Raw genomic sequence first — 18,934 nt, 5'->3', positions numbered from 1 at the left:
ATTTCCTTTTAAGCTCTGCTTTGGCTGCATCCCATAAATTTTAGTGTGTGGAACCTTAATTTTCATTCATCTCAAAATATTTCCTAATCTCTTTTTGGATTTCTTCTTTAAATTGTTGGTTATTTAGAAGGTGTTTTTAATTTTTACATATTTGTGAATTTATCAAAGTCCTCTCTGTCATTAATTCCTGGCTTCCCTCTATTGCAATATGATAACATACTGCATCTGATTTCTGCCCGTTTCAATTTACTGAGGCTTGTTTCACGGCCTTGCATGCTGCCAGTCCGGGGCCCACCCTGCCCACCACACAGCCCCGCTAAGGTCACCCCCGGGGCAGGTCATTCCTGAACCCCTGACCCCACTCGCACCTCCCCAGGACTTGGTTCCACCTGCTCCGAGGAGACACTCTGGACCCAGGTGAGGCCCACGGTGGCTGGACCAGAATGGCCGACCACACCCTGGAGCCCCATCAGTTCCTTTCCGAGCTGACATTTACTTTGTGAGTATGAATTTAACTCAGATGACCATTATATCTACCACTATGGGCAGGAATCCCTTAGAAGAAATGGAGTAACCCTCACAGTCAAAATGAGTCCGAAATGCAGTACTTGGGTGTAATCTCAAAAACGAGAGAATGATCTCTGTTTGTTTCCAAGGGAAACCATTCAATATCCAAGTCTATGCCCCGACCACTGATGCTGAAGAAGCTGAAGCTGAACGGTTCTATGAAGACCAACAAGACCTTCTAGAACTAACATCCAAAAAAGATGTCCTTTTCATTATAGGGGACTGGATGCAAAAGTAGGGAGTCGAGAGACACCTGGAGTAACAGGCAAGTTTGGCCTTGGAGGACAAAACGAAGCAGGGCAAAGGCGAAAAGAGTTTTGCCAAGAAAACACACTGGTCATAACGAACACCCTCTTCCAACAACACAAGAGACGACTCTACACATGGACATCACCAGATGGCCAATACTGAAAGCAGATTGATTATATTCTTTGTAGTCAAAGATGGAGAAGCCCTATACAGTCAGCAAAAATAAGACCAAGAGCTGACTGTGGCTCAGATCATGAACTCAGTAAGGAGTTCAAAATTTAGACTTGAAGAAAGTAGGGAAAACCACTAGGCCATTCAGGTGTGACCTAAATCAAATCCCTTATGATTATACAGTGGAAGTGACAAACAGATTCAAGGGATTAGATCTGATAGGCAGAATGCCTGAAGAAATATGGACGGAGGTTCATGACATTGCAGAGGAGGCAGTGATCAAGACCATCCCCAAGAAAAAGAAATGCAAAAAGGCAAAATGGTTGTCTGAGGAGGCCTTACAAATAGCTGAGAAAAGAAGAGAAGTGAAAGGCAAGGGAGAAAAGAAAAGATATACCCATCTGAATGCAGAGTTCCAAAGAATAGTAAGGAGAGATAAGAAAGCCTTCCTAAGTGAACAATGCAAAGAAATAAAGGAAAACAATAGAATGGGAAAGACTAGAGATCTCTTCAAGAAAATTAGACATACCAAGGGAACATTTCATGCAAAGATGGGCTCAATAAAGGACAGAAATGGTATGGACCTAACAGAAGCAGAAGACATTAAGAAGAGATGGCAAGAATACACAGAAGAGCTCTACAAAAAAGATCTCAGTGACCCAGATAACCATGATGGTGTGATCACTGACCTAGAGCCAGACATCCTGGAATGTGAAGTCAAGTCGGCCTTAGAAAGCATCACTACAAACAAAGCTAGTAGAGGTGATGGAATTCCAGTTGAGCTATTTCAAACCCTAAAAGATGATGCTGTGAAAGTGCTGCACTCAATATGCCAGCAAATTTGGAAAACTCAGCAGTGGCCACAGGACTGGAAAAGGTCAGTTTTCATTCCAATCCCAAAGAAAGGCAATGCCAAAGAACGCTCAAACTACCGCACAATTGCACTCGTCTCACACGCTAGCAAAGTAATGCTCAAAATTCTCCAAGCCAGGCTTCAGCAGTACATGAACCATGAACTTCCACATGTTCAAGCTGGATTTAGAAAAGGGACAGCATATTAAAAAGCAGAGACGTTACTTTGTCAACAGAGGTCCATCTAGTCAAAGCTATTGTTTTCCAGTAATCATGGATGGATGTGAGTTGGAGTATAAAGAAAGCTGAGCATGGAAGAATTGATGCTTGTGAATTGTGGCGTTGGAGAAGACACTTGAGAGTCCCTTGGACTGCAAGGAGGTCCAACCAGTCCATCCTAAAGGAAATCAGTCCTGAGTATTCACTGGAAGGACTAATGCTGAAGCTGAAACTCCAATACTTGGTCCACCTGATGTGAAGAACTGACTCATTGGAAAATACTCTCATGCTGGGAAAGATTGAAGGCAGGAGGAGAAGGGGGTGACTGAGGATGAGATTTCGGTGTTGACCATCTGGTGATGTCCATGTGTAGAGTCTTCTCTTGTGTTGTTGGAAGAGGGTGTTTGCTATGACCAGTACGTTCTCTTGGCAAAACTCTATTAGTCTTTGCCCTGCTTCATTCTGTATCCCAAGGCCAAATTTGCCTGTTACTCCAGGTGTTTCTTTACTTCCTACTTTTGCATTCCAGTCCCCTATAATGAAAAGGACATCTTTTTTGGGTGTTAGTTCTAAAAGGTCTTGTAGGTCCTTAGAACCATTCAGCTTCAGCTTCTTCAGCGTTACTGGTTGGGGCATAGACTTGGATTACTGTGATATTGAATGGTTTGCCTTGGAAACGAACAGAGATCATTCTGTCGTTTTTGAGATTGCATCAAAGTACTGCCTTTCAGACTCTTTTGTTGACCATGATGGCTACTCCATTTCTTCTGAGGGATTCCTGCCTGCAGTAGTAGATATAATGGTCAACTGAGTTAAATTCACCCATTCCAGTCCATTTTAGTTTGCTGATTCCTATGGCAGAAAGTGAAGAGGAACTAAAAAGTCTCGATGAAAGTGAAAGTGGAGAGTGAAAAAGTTGGCTTAAAGCTCAACATTCAGAAAACTAAGATCATGACATCTGGTCCCATCACTTCATGGGAAATAGATGGGGAAACAGTGTCAGACTTTATTTTTTGGGGGCTCCAAAATCACTGCAGATGGTGACTGCAGCCATGAAATTAAAAGATGCTTACTCCTTGGAAGAAAACTTGTGACCAACCTAGATAGCATATTGAAAAGCAGAGACATTACTTTGCCAACAAAGGTCTGTCTAGTCAAGGCTGTAGTTTTTCCCGTGGTCATGTATGGCTGTGAGAGTTGGACTGTAAAGAAAGCTGAGTGCTGAAGAACTGATGCTTTTGAACTGTGGTGTTGGAGAAGACTCTTGAGAGTCCCTTGGACTGCAAGGAGATCAGCCCTGGGATTTCTTTGGAAGGAATGATGCTAAAGCTGAAACTCCAGTACTTTGGTCACCTCATGCGAAGAGTTGACTCATTGGAAAAGACTCTGATGCTGGGAGGGGATTGGGGGCAGGAGGAGGAGGGGACGACAGAGGCTGAGATGGCTGGATGGCATCACTGACTCGATGGACGTGAGTCTGAGTGAACTCAGGGAGCTGGTGATGGACAGGGAGGCCTGGCGTGCTGCGGTTCATGGGGTCGCAAAGAGTCAGACACAACTGAGTGACTGAACTAAACTGAACTGAACTGAGGATGAGATGGTTGGATGGCAGCACCGTCTCGACGGACATGAGTTTGAGCAAGCTCTGGGAGTTGGTGATGGACAGGGAGGCCCCGTGTGCTGCAGTCCATGGGGTCGCAAAGAGTCAGACATGACTGAGCGACTGAACAGCAACAATATTCCTCTTCCTCAATTGCGTGTCCCCCGAGGGCCGGGGAGACAGCCTACTCCTCTTGCCTGATCTCTGACATTTAGCCCAGGGCTCAGAAGACAGTCAGTAAAGTGGGGGTGGGGCGTGGAGGGAGAGACGTCCCTGGAGGGGGGACACTGAGACCCTTCGGGGGTGGGGATGGGGAAGGCAGTGAGCGGGGAGGCGGGGATGCCCACCGCTGGCCCCAGGCGGGGGTGGAGCTTCGGTGGCGGGGCGGGGCTCAGCGATCAGCCAAAACCCGCTGGGGATAAGTGGTGCCTTGAGTTGAGGGGCGGTGGGGTGCAGGTGGCCTGGGGTCCCGGGTCCCTCACCTGCAGTTGACGCTGCAGCTGCCTCGCCCGCAGCTCCCAGAAGCACCCCCAACGGCTGCTCCGCACTGGCATCGTCTTGGCCTGTGGGCCGTGGGTGGTTGCCAAGGCGATGCGGGTGCGGGGCGGGGCGGAGTGAGTGGGGTGGGAGGGGGGCGCGCGGGTGGACGTGTAGGGGTACCAGGGGGAGGGGGGGCAGTTTGGGGGGGGGGCGTCCAGGGGGGCAGGGGTCCTGGCAGGAGGGGCCCCGGGGGCAGGAGGGGCCCGGGCTCTGTGGCCCACACCTGCCCGGAAGGATGACGCGCAGTGACCGTCGGGCGCAGGGCCGCGTGGATGGAGCGCGGAGATGTGTCTTCTGGCCCCAGGGCCCGGCGGACAGGGCTCGGAAGGCTCTGGGCCGGGCCGGGTCGGTGGGGACAAGGACCCCTGCCCCTCACCTTCTGCGCGGTGACCTGCCTCCAGCCCTGCGTCCTGAGCACTGCAGCTGCGGCAGCTCCTGAGCAAACTGCTGCCCCCGTGGCTTGGGGGCGTCCCAGCCCGAAGGGCGTCTCCACACACAGCGGAGATGAGCTGGCCACCGCTGGACTCTGGGCCCTCCATGCTGGGTGCCCCCGGGAGGGTGACTGCGAGACGGAGGCCCTCCGGAGGCCGGGCTCAGCTGGGATCCCAGGTGAGGCCCCGCCCAGGGCCGCCAGACCCTGGCCCCACCCACAGGCCCCTCTCCCTGCTCTGATCGGTGGGGAAGGGGGTCCATGGTTCCTTTGGCTGCCGCAGGAGACAGGGCTCCTTCCTGAGAGGAGACCGGGATGGAGAAGATGAAACTGCAGCAGCGGGATTTTTCAAGTATCTAATTAAGCAGCTGTCACTACCAGGAGAGAAACACATCACACTGTGTCCAAAGACTGGGGGGTCTGTGTTTTCATGGTCCTGGTGGCTTAGCTGGTACAGAATCCACCTGCAATGCAGGAGACCCTGGTTCAATTCCTGGGTTAGGAAGATCCCCTGGAGAAAAGAGAAGCTACCCACTCCAGTATTCTTGGGCTTCCCTTGCAGCTCAGCTGGTAAAGAATCCGCCTGCAATGTGGGAGACCTGGGTTCAATCCCTGGGTTGGGAAGACGCGCTGGAGAAGCGAACAGCTACCCACTCCAGTATTCTGGCCTGGAGAATTCCATGGACTGGGTAGTCCGTGGGGTTGCAAGTCAGACACGACTGAGCGCCTTTCACTTTGCTTGAGTTACCTTCAGTTACCCAAACCGTGGTCCTTAAACAACAGAAATCAGCACAGCGAAGGCCCAGCCCCAGCCCCTTCACCTCCCAGTCTGGCTCACCTGGCGGGGCCTGGTGGACAATCTGCTCACCTCCCAGTTCTGGCTCGCCTGGCGGACACTGCTCCTGACGCTGCCCTTGTGTGTGGAGCCATCCTCCTGCAAAGAAACGTCTGCGGCTGGGGGCGGTGCAGGGTATTTTTTGGCCGCACTTTTCACCTAGTGTTTTTCTCTGTTAAATGTTTTATAGTATTAAAAAAAAATTCCAGTGTCCACTCAGCTGTATTTAAGAGTGATCATCAACAAGGACCTACCACCTACTGATGACACAGGGAGCCCTACTCAGTACTCTACAGTGAGAAAGGATCTGGAAAGGGAACAGGTACATGTGTGTGTGTAACTGAGCCACACCGCTACCCCTGAAACGAACACCACAATGCAAACCACGCTTGTTTGTTCACCAAGTCGTGTCCAGCGCTTTGCGACCCCAGGAACTGCACCACGCCAGGCTTCCCTGTCCTTCACTCTGAGTTTGCTCAAACTTATAACTTATGTCGGTCGATTCGGTGATGCCATCCATCTCATCCTGTCTTCTCCTCCTGCCTTCAGTCTTTCCCAGCATCAGGGTCTTTAATGAGTCAGTTCTTCACATTGGGTGGCCAAAGTATTGGAACTTCAGCTTCAACATTGGTCCTTCAAATGAATCTTCAGGATTAATTTCCTTTAGGATGGACTGGTTTGATCTTGCTATCCAAGGGACTCTCGAGAGTCTTCTCCAACACCACAGTTTGAACACATCAATTCTTCAGCGCTCTGCCTTCTTTATGGCCCAGCTCGCACATCCACACATGACTGCTGCAGAGACCTCAGCCTTGACGATACAGACCTTGGTTGGGAAAGTGATGTCTTTGCTATTTTTTATACTCCATCTAGGTTTGTCATTACTTTCCTGCCAAGAAACATCTTCCAGTTTCATGGATGCAATCACTACCTGCAGTGATTTGGGAGCTCAAGAAGAAATCTGTCACTGTTTCCATTGTTTCCCCATCTATTTGCCACTGGAGAAGGGAATGGCAAACCACTTCAGTATTCTTGCCTTGAGAATCCCATGAACAGTATGAAAAGGCAAAATGGTAGGATACTGAAAGAGGAACTCCCCAGGTCAGTAGGTGCCCAATATGCTACTGGAGATCAGTGGAGAAATAACTCCAGAAAGAATGAAGGGATGGAGCCAAAGCAAAAAGAATACCCAGCTGTGGATGTGACTGGTGATAGAAGCAAGGTCCGATGCTGTAAAGAGCAATATTGCATAGGAACCTGGAATGTTAGGTCCATGAATCAAGGCAAATTGGAAGTGGTCAAATAAGAGATGGTAAGAGTGAATGTCGACATTCTAGGAATCAGCGAACTGAAATGGACTGGAATGGGTGAATTTAACTCAGATAACCATTATATCTACTACTGCAGGCAGGAATCCCTCAGAAGAAATGGAGTGGCCATCATGGTCAACAAGAGAGTCAGAAATGCAGTACTGGGATGCAATCTCAAAAACAACAGAATGATCTCTGTTTGCTTCCAAGGGAAACCATTCAATATCACAGTAATCCAAGTCTATGCCCCAACCAGTAACGCTGAACAAGCTGAAGTTGAATGATTCTATGAAGACCTACAAGACCTTTTAGAACTAGCATCCAAAAAAGATGTCCTTTTCATTATAGGGGACTGGAATGCAAAAGTAGGAAGTCAAGAAACACCTGGAGTAACAGGCAAATTTGGCCTTAGAACACGGAATGAAGCAGGGCAAAGGCTAATAGAGTTTTGCCAAGAAAATGCACTGGTCATAACAAACACCCTCTTCCAACAACACAAGAGAAGACTCTACACATGGACATCACCAGATGGTCAACACCGAAATCAGATTGATTATATTCTTTGCAGCCAAAGATGGAGAAGCTCTATACAGTCAGCAAAAACAAGACCAGGAGCCGACTGTGGCTTAGACCATGAACTCCTTATTGCCAAATTCAGACTTAAATTGAAGAAAGTAGGGAAAACCACTAGACCATTCAGGTATGACCTAAATCAAATCCCTTATGATTATACAGTGGAAGTGAGAAATAGATGTAAGGGCCTAGATCTGATAGATAGAGTGCCTGATGAACTATGGAATGAGGTTCGTGACATTGTACAGGAGACAGGGATCAAGACCATTCCCATAGAAAAGAAATGAAAAAAAGCAAAATGGCTGTCTGGGGAGGCCTTACAAATAGCTATGAAAAGAAGAGAAGTGAAAAGCTAAGGAGAAAAGGAAAGATATAAACATCTGAATGCAGAGTTCCAAAGAATAGCAAGAAGAGATAAGAAAGCCTTCTTCAGTGATCAATGCAAAGAAATAGAGGAAAACAACAGAATGGGAAAGACTAGGGATCTCTTCAAGAAAATCAGAGATACCAAAGGAACATTTCATGCAAAGATGAGCTCGATAAAGGACAGAAATGGTATGGACCTAACAGAAGCAGAAGATATTAAGAAGAGATAGCAAGAATACACAGAAGAACTGTACAAAAAAGATCCTCAAGACCCAGATAATCACGATGGTGTGATCACTGACCTAGAGCCAGACATCCTGGAAGGTGAAGTCAAGTGGGCCTTAGAAAGCATCATTACGAACAAAGCTAGTGGAGGTGATGGAATTCCAGTTGAGCTATTCCAAATCCTGAAAGATGATGCTGTGAAAGTGCTGCACTCAATATGCCAGCAAATTTGGAAAACTCAGCAGTGGCTACAGGACTGGAAAAGGTCAGTTTTCATTCCAATCCCAAAGAAAGGCAATGCCAAAGAACGCTCAAACTACCGCACAATTGCACTCATCTCACACACTAGTTGGAGAAGGCAATGGCACCCCACTCCAGTACTCTTGTCTGGGAAATCCCATGGACGGAGGAGCCTGCTAGGCTGTGGTCCATGGGGTGGCTGAGAGTCGGACACAACTGAGCGACTTCACTTTCACATTTCACTTTCATGCACTGGAGAAGGAAATGGCAACCCACTCCAGTGTTATTGCCTGGAGAATCCCAGGGACAGAGAGCCTGGTGGGCTTCCGTCTATGGGGTCGCACAGAGTCGGACATGACTGACGTGACTTAGCAGCAGCAGCAGCACATGCTAGTAAAGTAATGTTCAAAATTCTCCAAGCCAGGCTTCAGCAATACGTGAACCGTGAACTTCCTGATGTTCAAGCTGATTTTAGAAAAGGCAGAGGAACCAAATTGCCAACATCCGTTGGATCATGGAAAAAGCAAGAGGGTTCCAGAAAAACATCTATTTCTGCTTTATTGACTATGCCAAAGCCTTTGACTGTGTGGATCACAATAAACTGTGGAAAATTCTGAAAGAGATGGGAATACCAGAACACCTGATCTGCCTCTTGAGAAATTTGTATGCAGGTCAGGAAGCAACAGTTAGAACTGGACATGGAACAACAGACTGGTTCCAAATAGGAAAAGGAGTACGTCAAGGCTGTATATTGTCACCCTGTTTATTTAACTTCTATGCAGAGTACACAATGAGAAATGCTGGACTGGAAGAAACACAAGCTGGAATCAAGATTGCCGGGAGAAATATCAACAACCTCAGATATGCAGATAACACCACCCTTATGGCAGAAAGTGAAGAGGAATTGAAAAGCCTCTTGATGAAAGTGAAAGTGGAGGGTGAAAAAGTTGGCTTAAAGCTCAACATTCAGAAAACGAAGATCATGGCATCTGGTCCCACCACTTCATGGGAAATAGATGGGGAAACAGTGGAAACAGTGTCAGACTTTATTTTTCTGGGCTCCAAAATCACTACAGATGGTGACTGCAGCCATGAAATTAAAAGATGCTTACTCCTTGGAAGGAAAGTTATGACCAACCTAGATAGCATATTCAAAAGCAGAGACATTGCTTTGCCAACAAAGGTTCGTCTAGTCAAGGCTGTGGTTTTTCCTGTGGTCATGTATGGATGTGAGTTGGACTGTGAAGAAGGTTGAGCACTGAAGAATTGGTGTTGGAGAAGACTCTTGAGAGTCCCTTGGACTGCAAGGAGATCCAACCAGTCCATTCTGAAGGAGATCAGCCCTGGGATTTCTTTGGAAGGAATGATGCTAAAGCTGAAACTCCAGTACTTTGGCCACCTCATGCGAAGAGTTGACTCATTGGAAAAGACTGATGCTGGGAGGGATTGGGGGCAGGAGGAGAAGGGGAAAACAGAGGCTGAGATGGCTGGATGGCATCACTGACTTGATGGACGTTGAGTCTGAGTGAACTCCAGGAGTTGGTGATGGACAGGGAGGCCTGGTGTGCTGCGATTCATGGGGTCGCAAAGAGTCAGACACGACTGAGCAACTGAACTGATCTGATGAGACTGGATGCCATGATCTTAGTTTTTTTAATAGTAGTTTTAAGCTGAGTGTTTCACTCACCTCTTTCACCCTCATCAAGAGGCTCTTTTAGTTCCTCTTTGCTTTCTGCTATTACAGTGGTATCATCAACTATACTCCAACATAAAAAAAAATTTAAACTAATTAAAACATAAAATAAAAATCCAACACTGGAACCATTGTTACCATTTTAGATTTGGACCGTTTTTACCTGTATTCTCAGTAAAGAATAAGACAGCTCTTCAAGAGCAGGAAAACAGAGTCCTAACCTACTGGAGAGACTGCGGTCCCCACTTTCAGTCAGCAGCACCCCGCCCCCCAGACCTCGGCTGTGCCCCATCTCCACCACCAGCCCGCGGGCCAGCTGGTTGTTCATGCTGGAGACCTGGTGTGGGGAAACCCCAAGTATGCAGGCAAAGCCCTGGCAGACACTGACCCCCTCCCTTCTACCACGGGGGCCAGAGCCAGGGGAAGCTACGTTCGCCCTGAACCCCGAGCTCCCCACCGGGGTTGGGGGCGCCCTGACCCACTGCTCGGAGGGCAGCAGCCTTGCCTCTGTCCTCTGCCTGCTGAGGCCTTTTCTCCCAAAGGGAGGACGGTTTTCTTAAGTCTGCCATCTGCATGATTGTAGCGGGTCCTTGTGGTAAACCTGCCAAGTGCCCAGACATCCTCTTTACCCAGATCCAGTTACTGGGTTTATGTAATGAACAGCGCGTCTGTCTCCCACTCTGCTTTGGAGTATCTAGTGGCCAGGTCTCACAGAGTGGGCATTCATCAGGTGTATTTGTTGAAAAAACTGTGCAAGGAGTTGGCTTTTATATCCCAATTTCAAGTCAGATATGTTCCTGGGTAGCTCAGCTGGTAAAAGAATCCAACCGCAATGTAGAAGACCGTGGTTCAATTCCTGGGTCGGGAAGAACTCCTGGAAGAGGGTATGGCAACCCACTCCAGTGTTCCTGCCTAGAGAATCCCCGTGGACAGAGGAGCCTGGTGGGCTGCAGTCCATGGGGTTGCAGAGAGTTGGACGCGACTGAGCGACCGGGCACGTCTGTCTGTTGGGGTTGTGTGGGTTTAGATGAGCTGAACGGATGCAGGCATGGAGACTGCTTTTTGTGCACAGTTCCCTCCCGCAAGTCATGCCACCTCAGCTTTGCTGGGGCAAAGTGTTTCCTTAGATGTGTAAATCCCCGAGACCAGCCTTCCATGCACAGAGCAGGGAGGAGCCCCCTTCCCCATGGCTGCCCCGGAAAGCTGCCCAGCGCAGACCCCACGGGCAGAGCCATTCCTGCCACAAGGGCAACAGAGCCGTGCAGCAGAGGATGAAACCAAAGCAATGCTAACACGGTCTCTAAGTCTGTCCTCCTTTCTGGGCGTTATAATACACCAAACACGAATGCTTGCACCTCCAGCGTGGTAACCCCTGGCTCTGCGTGATCTCCAGAGTTTCTACGACCTGAGACCCCCCATTCCTTCATCAAAGTCTTTCTTGAAATCTGACAGCCCCACTCAGAGGCCGTGAAGGTGAATGGCTATGGGGGTACCCGCTCGCCAGCCCACCCCACCCCCAGCTGGACACACAGGCACCCAAACACGTGTCCCCTCGGTGCAGGGACGGGGCTCCCTGCCCTCACGCACGTCACAAGGGCACCCTATTGACACAAGGGGTGATCAGAGGATAGCCTGACACCCAGCGGCTGAGCGTCCGAGCAGCAGCCAAAGGGACTTGAACCCTTCACTCGCGTGTCTGTGCGATCGGGAGAGGGGATGTCCCCAGGGTCTGGGGACACTGCCTGTCACAGCAGTGATGCCCGGTGGGCTGATGAGTGGATGGGAAGGGGAGGCGAGAAGAGGGGTTCTGTTGCCAATGAGTCTGTGAACACTGTTAATATGATAGCAAATACCCTTAAATACATACAAAGTTTATTAAAAATAGGCTGCAAATGAAATACAGTAGAAATGGAAAACTACAGCAGGTCTGATGTCGTCTCCATAGTAACGCACAGTCATGAAAAGCACTTTACACATATTCACATTTGACCTAATTGTCCAAGGACGGCCACATCCACGGGAACGGGCTTACAATCACACATAGAGATATCCCTGCGTGTAAATATTCACACGTATTTGCATGTACTCATGTGTGTCTGTTGTTTTCTATATATTAACAGGATAACAGTTCACCTGCATCTTTCTCTTTAAAGAAGCTGTGGATTCAGTCTCCATAAGGCTGCCAGTGTTCTGAGACGTCGGGAGGCGCAAGCATGCAGATCCTTCATAAACACTTAGAACTGCTTACTCTCTTACTTGACGAGGGAAATGAGAGAAGCACACTTCCAGATACGAACGCTGACGGACACAGAAAATATGTACACGTGCGCTGTAATGACTTATCTCACAGCTCTGAGGAAAGTGACTTCTAGGGCAGACGCCCCCCCTTCTGGAAGTGTGCGTATCTTCCTAACACACCTATCGTTAAGAGAACAATACGGTGAAGTCGTCACCTAGAGCCGCAGCAGGGCTTGTCAGATAGAAAATCTGCTCATGATCACAAAATCACTGACTGTTTTAACATCACATAATATAAAACAAAGTGAGGTCCGTCTCCCCAACACCAGCCACATATTCACAGCTGAGAAGTGACAGTGCTAACTAATAATTCAATACATGAAAATTAAATAACTCTATTCGAATGTAAAAAAATAGCCTGAACTGCCACGAGTCTCTCTTACAGTATTTCAGTTACAGATGCCATACGCAATGGACCCTTCCTTCCCTGACAGCAGATCGGTATAAATCCAGTTCTCTTCTGAGTTTAACTTTCTGAGCGACAGCCGTGCGCGAGCGTTGCCTACTGAGCTCTCATCCTTCTCAGGTACTTTGGTTCCCATTCACGCCAACACTGTTAGCAGACATCCTCCTGTACAGATTCCCTTGGAAGAGTTGAAACATTTAGCTAACTTTCTAACTTACGCGCCATCTTCAAAATCACTAATGACTTATTGGCATAATAATCATCTGGTATTTATAAAAATAAAATTTTCTAAGCTTAAATCCTCAAAATTGTCTTCTTGGAGAAACTTGTTTTAATCGAACACTAGAGCTGATTTGGAGGGCTGCCCGTGGGGATGGCGCCGCAGCAGTCACGCTCAGGCCCGCCTGCCTCCCAGCTGCGGGCACGGCAGGCCAGCACTCCTTGGCAGGCGCACGTCCGCGCGTCTCCCTGAGGCCACGCTGACCCTCCTGCAGCTGCCGCTACATAGCGCGAACGACAGTCTGCGGAGTTCAAGCTACTCTGATTAGTGAACAGCAAGTTTTAGAAAAAGAATAGAAACAGGACTTCTCTGTGCTCCTTGGGGGGAGATGGGGGCGAAGACACATCTCAGGGTCTTCTTCTGCCCCTTTCCAAACCCAGACTCTAAAGAGACTGACCAGAAAGCTACTTTCCTGGGAGTCAGGTCATTAAGAAGACAGTGTCTAGAGACTGTAGAAATGACAACCTCTTGGGAAAGTAAAGCGCGATTTCTTAGTGATGGAACTCTTCCACATGCCAAGCCTTCCAGAAGCAGGCTCCCTGGGACCTGGGTCCTCAGGCGGCGCCGTCACCAGGACCCCGAGGGGCCGGGCTGGGCACAGGGCCACCTTACTTCGTGTTCAGCTCGTTCTCCAGCTCTGTTAACTTGCGAGAGGCCTTGACTTTATTGGAGACGTCGTGGCCTTGGGAGAAAAGGCGCTGGCGCTCCCTGAACGTCAGGTTTTCAGGGGCTCCGGGACCCCCGGGGACATCTGCTTCGTGGCTGCAGGAGGGACAGGCACAGGGTTATTTTTCAGAGTGGAAACCACCCATCAGCAGGTAGCTTGGCTCACGTAAAGGCAATTAGGTAAAACTTTCTAAGGGAGAGGCTCATTCTTTGTTTCATTCCGTCATAACCCTGCCGGGGATGTATTCAAACCCATATGGGAAAGGGCACAGTGTTCTCCTTAATTAATGTTCACTTTCTCCAGTCACACCCGACTCTCAAAAAGCTAGTAACATCAGTGTTAGCAAGCAGACAATCCTTAGCAATTAAGTTTAACTGAAGAGGTACAGTTTTCAAATCCAGCACTTTAATGAGCCCTACCTGCATCTGACAGGCCTCTATCAACATACTAACGGACGGTGGTAACAAGTTACCCTGAGATATTAAAGATGTGTAAGAACGCTTTGGGCATCAGTAGTTCTGACTACACCTAGCTGAGGATGTCTGCTGAACTGCAGGGGGCGACCCTGCGTGGTCCGGCAGGACACCGGGGCTTTACCCGGGGCATCTTGCTCCTCTGGGTGGACGCAGACGGCAGTGCGTCCAGCTCCTTCCACAGTCCCCACCAGAAACCCTGGGGCCCGCGCACCACCCGAGGCAGAACCATACCAGCAACACCAAGTAAACAAAGCCTCTGTGCTCACACAACTCTGTACAGCGAGCAACGCCTGAGCTGACAACCAAGTCTCTGAAATTTGAGTCCAGCCTCACAAAAGGTAGTGCGAGAAAAGAAAAGCGCCCTCAGTGACCATGAGACAGCCGCACAGCACAGCTTCAGCGAGTACCTCTTAGGCGGTCTCTCTCTCGGGTCCCGATAAACATCATGGGCTCCAAAAACTGTCCCAGCAGGTCCCACGTAAGAGTTTGCTCCTTTTCCGTAAAAAGAAAAAGTCACAGTTAAAGTACCTGCGCTATTTCCAGAACCACACTCATGATGAAGATGCAGTGCTCAGGACCTCCTAAGTCCTGAAAAAGAAGCAGCGAAAGGCTCTTCGAGTCAGTGGCAGACACTCAATGGAAACCACATCCCTGGGTGGCCTGAGCAACCCCCTCACGGCCCTTGCAGGTGCTGAGAACCTGGCCCTCGGCCTTACTATTAGGGGAAACGTTAAGTCTAAGGGAGTAATAACTAGAAAGTTCAAATCAGGTAAAATGTGTAACTGACATGAATTCACAATAAAAATCCACAGATGGCAAAATTTTTCAGATACCCTGACACGAAGAACTTTCTCAGTGGATCACAGGGAGCAAATGTTCTTTTTCAGAGCAGTTACTGAATTCTCCCCACAAAATAAATGGCTATAATTCTTAAAACATTTGGGGGGGGTGGTGGGAAGAAGTCCTAAAACTCCCTAAGGTCTGATACTAATGCCGCAGACACAAAATCACTGACCAGAAACGAGGCCCGAGGCAGCATGGTGTGACTGTCAGACGCCTAGCCTGGGGCCCCGCGCTGCGGGTCAGTTGGCCAGTAACTGTGGGTGAGTGACGCCACCTGCCCACTTACTGAAGAGTGCTGCCCAAGATCAAAAAAGGTGACGCCCGTAAAAGCGTTAAACGCGTCCCAATACAAGTGCGCTAATGAAGACGGGCAAAATCGCAGTGCAGCCCATCAGTGCTAGTGTGCGTCTGTGAACCGCAGTGTCAGCAAGAAAATCGCACACTTCGGAGATCATAACCCAGGTCAGGGTGATACACGCTCCAAACACTCAGCAAACACGGACGGTGCTGCACACTGGGCTCAACAGGCCAGGAGGGACCACAGCACGTCAGGGCTAAAGTGACCCTTCTGCACAGGTGGCAGCGATGAGCCTATGCTTCTTTGCTCCCTTATAAAGAGGTGTCTTTTCCACGGCCGTGTGGGGTGCATCCCGGCACCCCTCCTGGCACTGCGTCTTGCTCGTGAGTCAGCTGGGGTACCCACAGCCAGGGCACAGGAGGGGTCCTCCGCCAAGACTCAAAGATGAAACAGAAAGACCTCTCTTGATAAATTATTGGCAGAGGGAAAAACTTTCCATTTTAATTCTATGTTTTTTCTTAAATTTGCCTTAAAAACGTTGTGTTTCATCTTTTGAGTTTTGATTGAGGAATGCTTGCTTGTTGCCACTAGTAAAAATCAATTGTTGAAAATTTTCAGAATTTTTGATCAGAGTATCAGAGAGTCTGGGCTGAGTGCCGCCCACAGATTGGAGAAACGGGAGTTGGAGGAGCACAGACAGGAATCACCCCCCACGCCGTGATCGGATCCGGATTCCAAAGCCAGTGCTGATCAGAGGGGACACGCTAGTGAGGGCGCCCTGGTCGGGCAGGCGGTGGGGGGCTGGGCCGCCCCGGCTTTACCTCGACCTCTGGAGTGGCTGGGCCGGGCGGGGCCGGGTTTGGAGGGAGGGGGCGGGGGCGAGCCGGCCCTGGGCCCGGTCCTGCTGGCGCCGGGCGGGGGCGGCCGGAATGGGCCGGCGAGGAAGATGCCATCTGAGACCGGGCGCGCCCTCCGCCCGGAGGGCCTGTCCTGACCTGCCGGCTCTTCGTCCTCGTCCTCCTCCTCATTGTAGGCCACGAACTTGGCGGTGTAGAGGGCGTCCGGGGAGAAGGCCTGCGTCTGCAGGTAGGAGGCGGTGCGCTGGGGCGGTGGCGGCGGGCCGGCGGGCTCATAGCCGCGCGGGAGTGGCGGGCGGCCCAGGCCCGGCTCCTCGGGCTCCAGCAGCCGGCGCTCGGCCTCCTCATGCTGTCGGCGCCGCTCGGCCTCCAGGCGGCTGTAGTAGCCGTCCTCCTGCCGCCTCTGTGGCCGGGAGACAGAGGGCAGGTCAGCGGGCAGCAGGGGGGGGGGGTCTGCCCCAGGGTCCCCCCAAGCGCCAGCGACTGCCGTGGCAGCGGGCAGCTGGGCCTGGACAGGGAGCTGCTGACACAGAACCAGGCGGAAGCAGGAACGAACCCTGGGCGCCTCTCCTGCTTTCAGTGGGATTTCCACTTACCTGTCGCTCCTGAGTTTAAAGACAAAACCGAACCATAACTAGGCTCTGACTGGCACCTGCGGAGGGCCAGCCCCGGCCCCGCCCCGGGGCGCGTGGAAGAAGGGCAGGCCTAAGTCGCTCGTTTCCAGTGACCAAAGGGGAAAATAACAGGAAACCACACTGTCTCTTCCCAAGGTGACCACCAGTGAACACGCGCCCCCCCCCCCCAGCCCTGAGTGTGTGTCTCCCTGCCAGACAGGAAATCGGAGAGCCAGGCACAAGAGCAACAGCAGCGGACAGTCCAGTGTATTTCGACACATACTGTACATTTCTTCTGACGTACATCTAGGTGCGCAAACTACAGTTGACAGCGTTAATTTAACATTGAAAAGGGTAACAACACAGTTTTGTTAAAGGGTGACAACGGTTCCAGAACCCAAGAATAAAAGCGAAGAAAGCAGTGGAAAGACCAAACAGGACCACCTGCCTTAAGCTGAGGTGGGCTCGGGGCTGCAGACTTTAAACCCACGCACCTGGGGCAGCCAACGGCGCAGAGCTGTTGGCATCAGGGGCAGAGCTTCCAGTCCTCGCGTCACCGTGCACGCTTTGGCCACCACCCACTCCACACGCACGTGCGCGCATACACACACACAGACTGAGCACACACAGTCAGAGCTCTGCCTTCCAGGGGCGGGGGAACGCGCCAGCACACACGCCAGCCTCGTCGTGGCCCTGACCACTTTTCACGCTATGCTGAGCCATCCGGAAGGAAAAGCACTTTCATCTTATTTCCACACAGAATGAGCGTTCCCTTACAGAGGAGATCCAATCTGAACGAGCTCTGCGGACTCTGAGCAGAGCCGTCGGGAGGCCTAGCGCTCCACGAACACCACTCGCATGGTGACACTTCAGGGAGAGACCACGGCTCATCCTTCAGTTACGTTAAGAGCAGACACAGCCACATGACGTCGTTCTGCCGGACAGGTGCGTGGTCCTCCGGTGACAGAGCAAGCCCCCCCATTTTGGACATTCTATATAAAAACAGTTTATCTGGCTTCTTTTTGCATGGAGCAGTCATGGAAGCAGGTACCCAAACACAAGTGCATCTGACGTAACCACAAGCTGTGAGAATGCACGCTGCAAAAAAAAACCCAATGACGAGAGTTTCCCCACGTGGAGAACAGGCCCGGCCGTCTCCCCACGGCGCTGCTTCCAGGTGGCCGGAGGCACAGGGGAAGTGGACACCGCAGAACCGGGACTGGGGGCTCAGACTGTGAAGGTCCACCTCCTCCCAGGGCTCACTGAAGCACACGGGGTCTTCCCGAAGCCCAGACGCTCTGGGCACCTCGCAACTGCCCAGGCCCCACCAAACGCTCGGGGTCGGGGAGGTGGAGGGGCCGCACACGCACGCGCCACGGGCCTGCCCTGCTCGCCCTGCCACCCCCGGAGCCCACGTGGCTCCCTGCGGCCAGGCGCTCCCGCCTGCACGGAAGGGACCATGTGGACCGCGGCACCGCTAGTACCCTGTCCCTGGCTCCTGAGCTCCGGCAGCGAGCCCAGGGCTGGCAGTGCGCCCAGAGGTGGGCTCTGCACTCCCTGCTCAGATTACGTCACGTGTGGTCAGGTTAAGACCTGATTAAAAGGGTTCCCTGACCCCTGGAGACAAACAACAACGTGACTATCTACCCGTGAACACACTAAGTGGAACGGAAACCCCTTGTGCTGTGTTTTCTGTAGGCCACTGGCCAGAATCAGGTGACTTTCGTAAAGAATCGACTCGAGATCCTGTTTGTCCTCCTAGGCTCCTGTCCTTCCCTAGGCCCGACCCCAACGCGACCACTTCCCGGCGACCGGCCGGACACCACCCAGCGCGGCCGCACAGGCCCCACCGTCCGCAGGCCGGAGGGACGAGCCCCGAAGACGGCGGTGGGGGGCCGGTCTGCGGGCCGGGCGGGCGGCCGGCGCGGGGGCGGCCCTGCCCGCCGCCCTGCCCCGCCCGTGCGCGGGCCGCAGCCCTCAGAGGACCAGGACCTTGTCTTCGGCCTCGCGCCTGACCCGCTCGTCCTCCTGCCGGCGCCGCTGCTCCTCCTGCCGCGCGCGCTCCTCCGCCTCCCGTGTCCGCATCTCCTCCAGCTGCTGCTGCCGCCGCCGCTCCTCATCCTGCAACTGACGACAGGGGCCCGTCAGCCCGCGCCCCGACCAGGGAATGTGCACGGCCGGCGGACACCCGCATGGCCTACGGACGTGCGCGCGCGCGCAGCCTAGACACACGTGCACGCGCACGGCCGGACAGACGCAACACACGCACACGGCACACATGCACGACTGATGAATATGCACATACGACACGCGCACGGCTGAGAC

The 18,934-nt window shown here is 51.5% G+C and overlaps 1 protein-coding gene across 10 annotated transcripts in view; it reads right to left on the bottom strand.

Moving 5' to 3' along the window:
- Window positions 1-11,710: 11,710 nt before the first annotated feature.
- AFDN (afadin, adherens junction formation factor) overlaps window positions 11,711-18,934 on the bottom strand; it is a 113,786-nt gene continuing 106,562 nt past the window's right edge. For 4 of the 10 annotated variants that reach the window (XM_027552045.1, XM_027552046.1, XM_027552051.1 and 1 more), the window contains 4 exons: window positions 18,602-18,736; window positions 16,134-16,398; window positions 14,405-14,489; window positions 11,711-13,616 (listed from right to left, as the gene is read on the bottom strand). In XM_027552045.1, coding sequence (XP_027407846.1) covers window positions 13,463-13,616; window positions 14,405-14,489; window positions 16,134-16,398; window positions 18,602-18,736 — 639 coding nt within the window. In that variant the 3' untranslated portion in view covers window positions 11,711-13,462. Of the gene's footprint in view, window positions 13,617-14,404; window positions 14,490-15,959; window positions 16,399-18,586; window positions 18,737-18,934 lie in introns of those variants that run through there. The other 6 variants (XM_027552047.1, XM_027552049.1, XM_027552050.1 and 3 more) reach the window with 3 other exon arrangements.

This window comes from Bos indicus x Bos taurus, chromosome 9 (assembly GCF_003369695.1).
Source record: "Bos indicus x Bos taurus breed Angus x Brahman F1 hybrid chromosome 9, Bos_hybrid_MaternalHap_v2.0, whole genome shotgun sequence".
Lineage (NCBI taxonomy): Eukaryota > Metazoa > Chordata > Mammalia > Artiodactyla > Bovidae > Bos > Bos indicus x Bos taurus.
The sequence above is the reverse complement of the archived record's forward strand: the minus strand, read 5'-3'. Positions and strand labels throughout refer to the sequence as shown.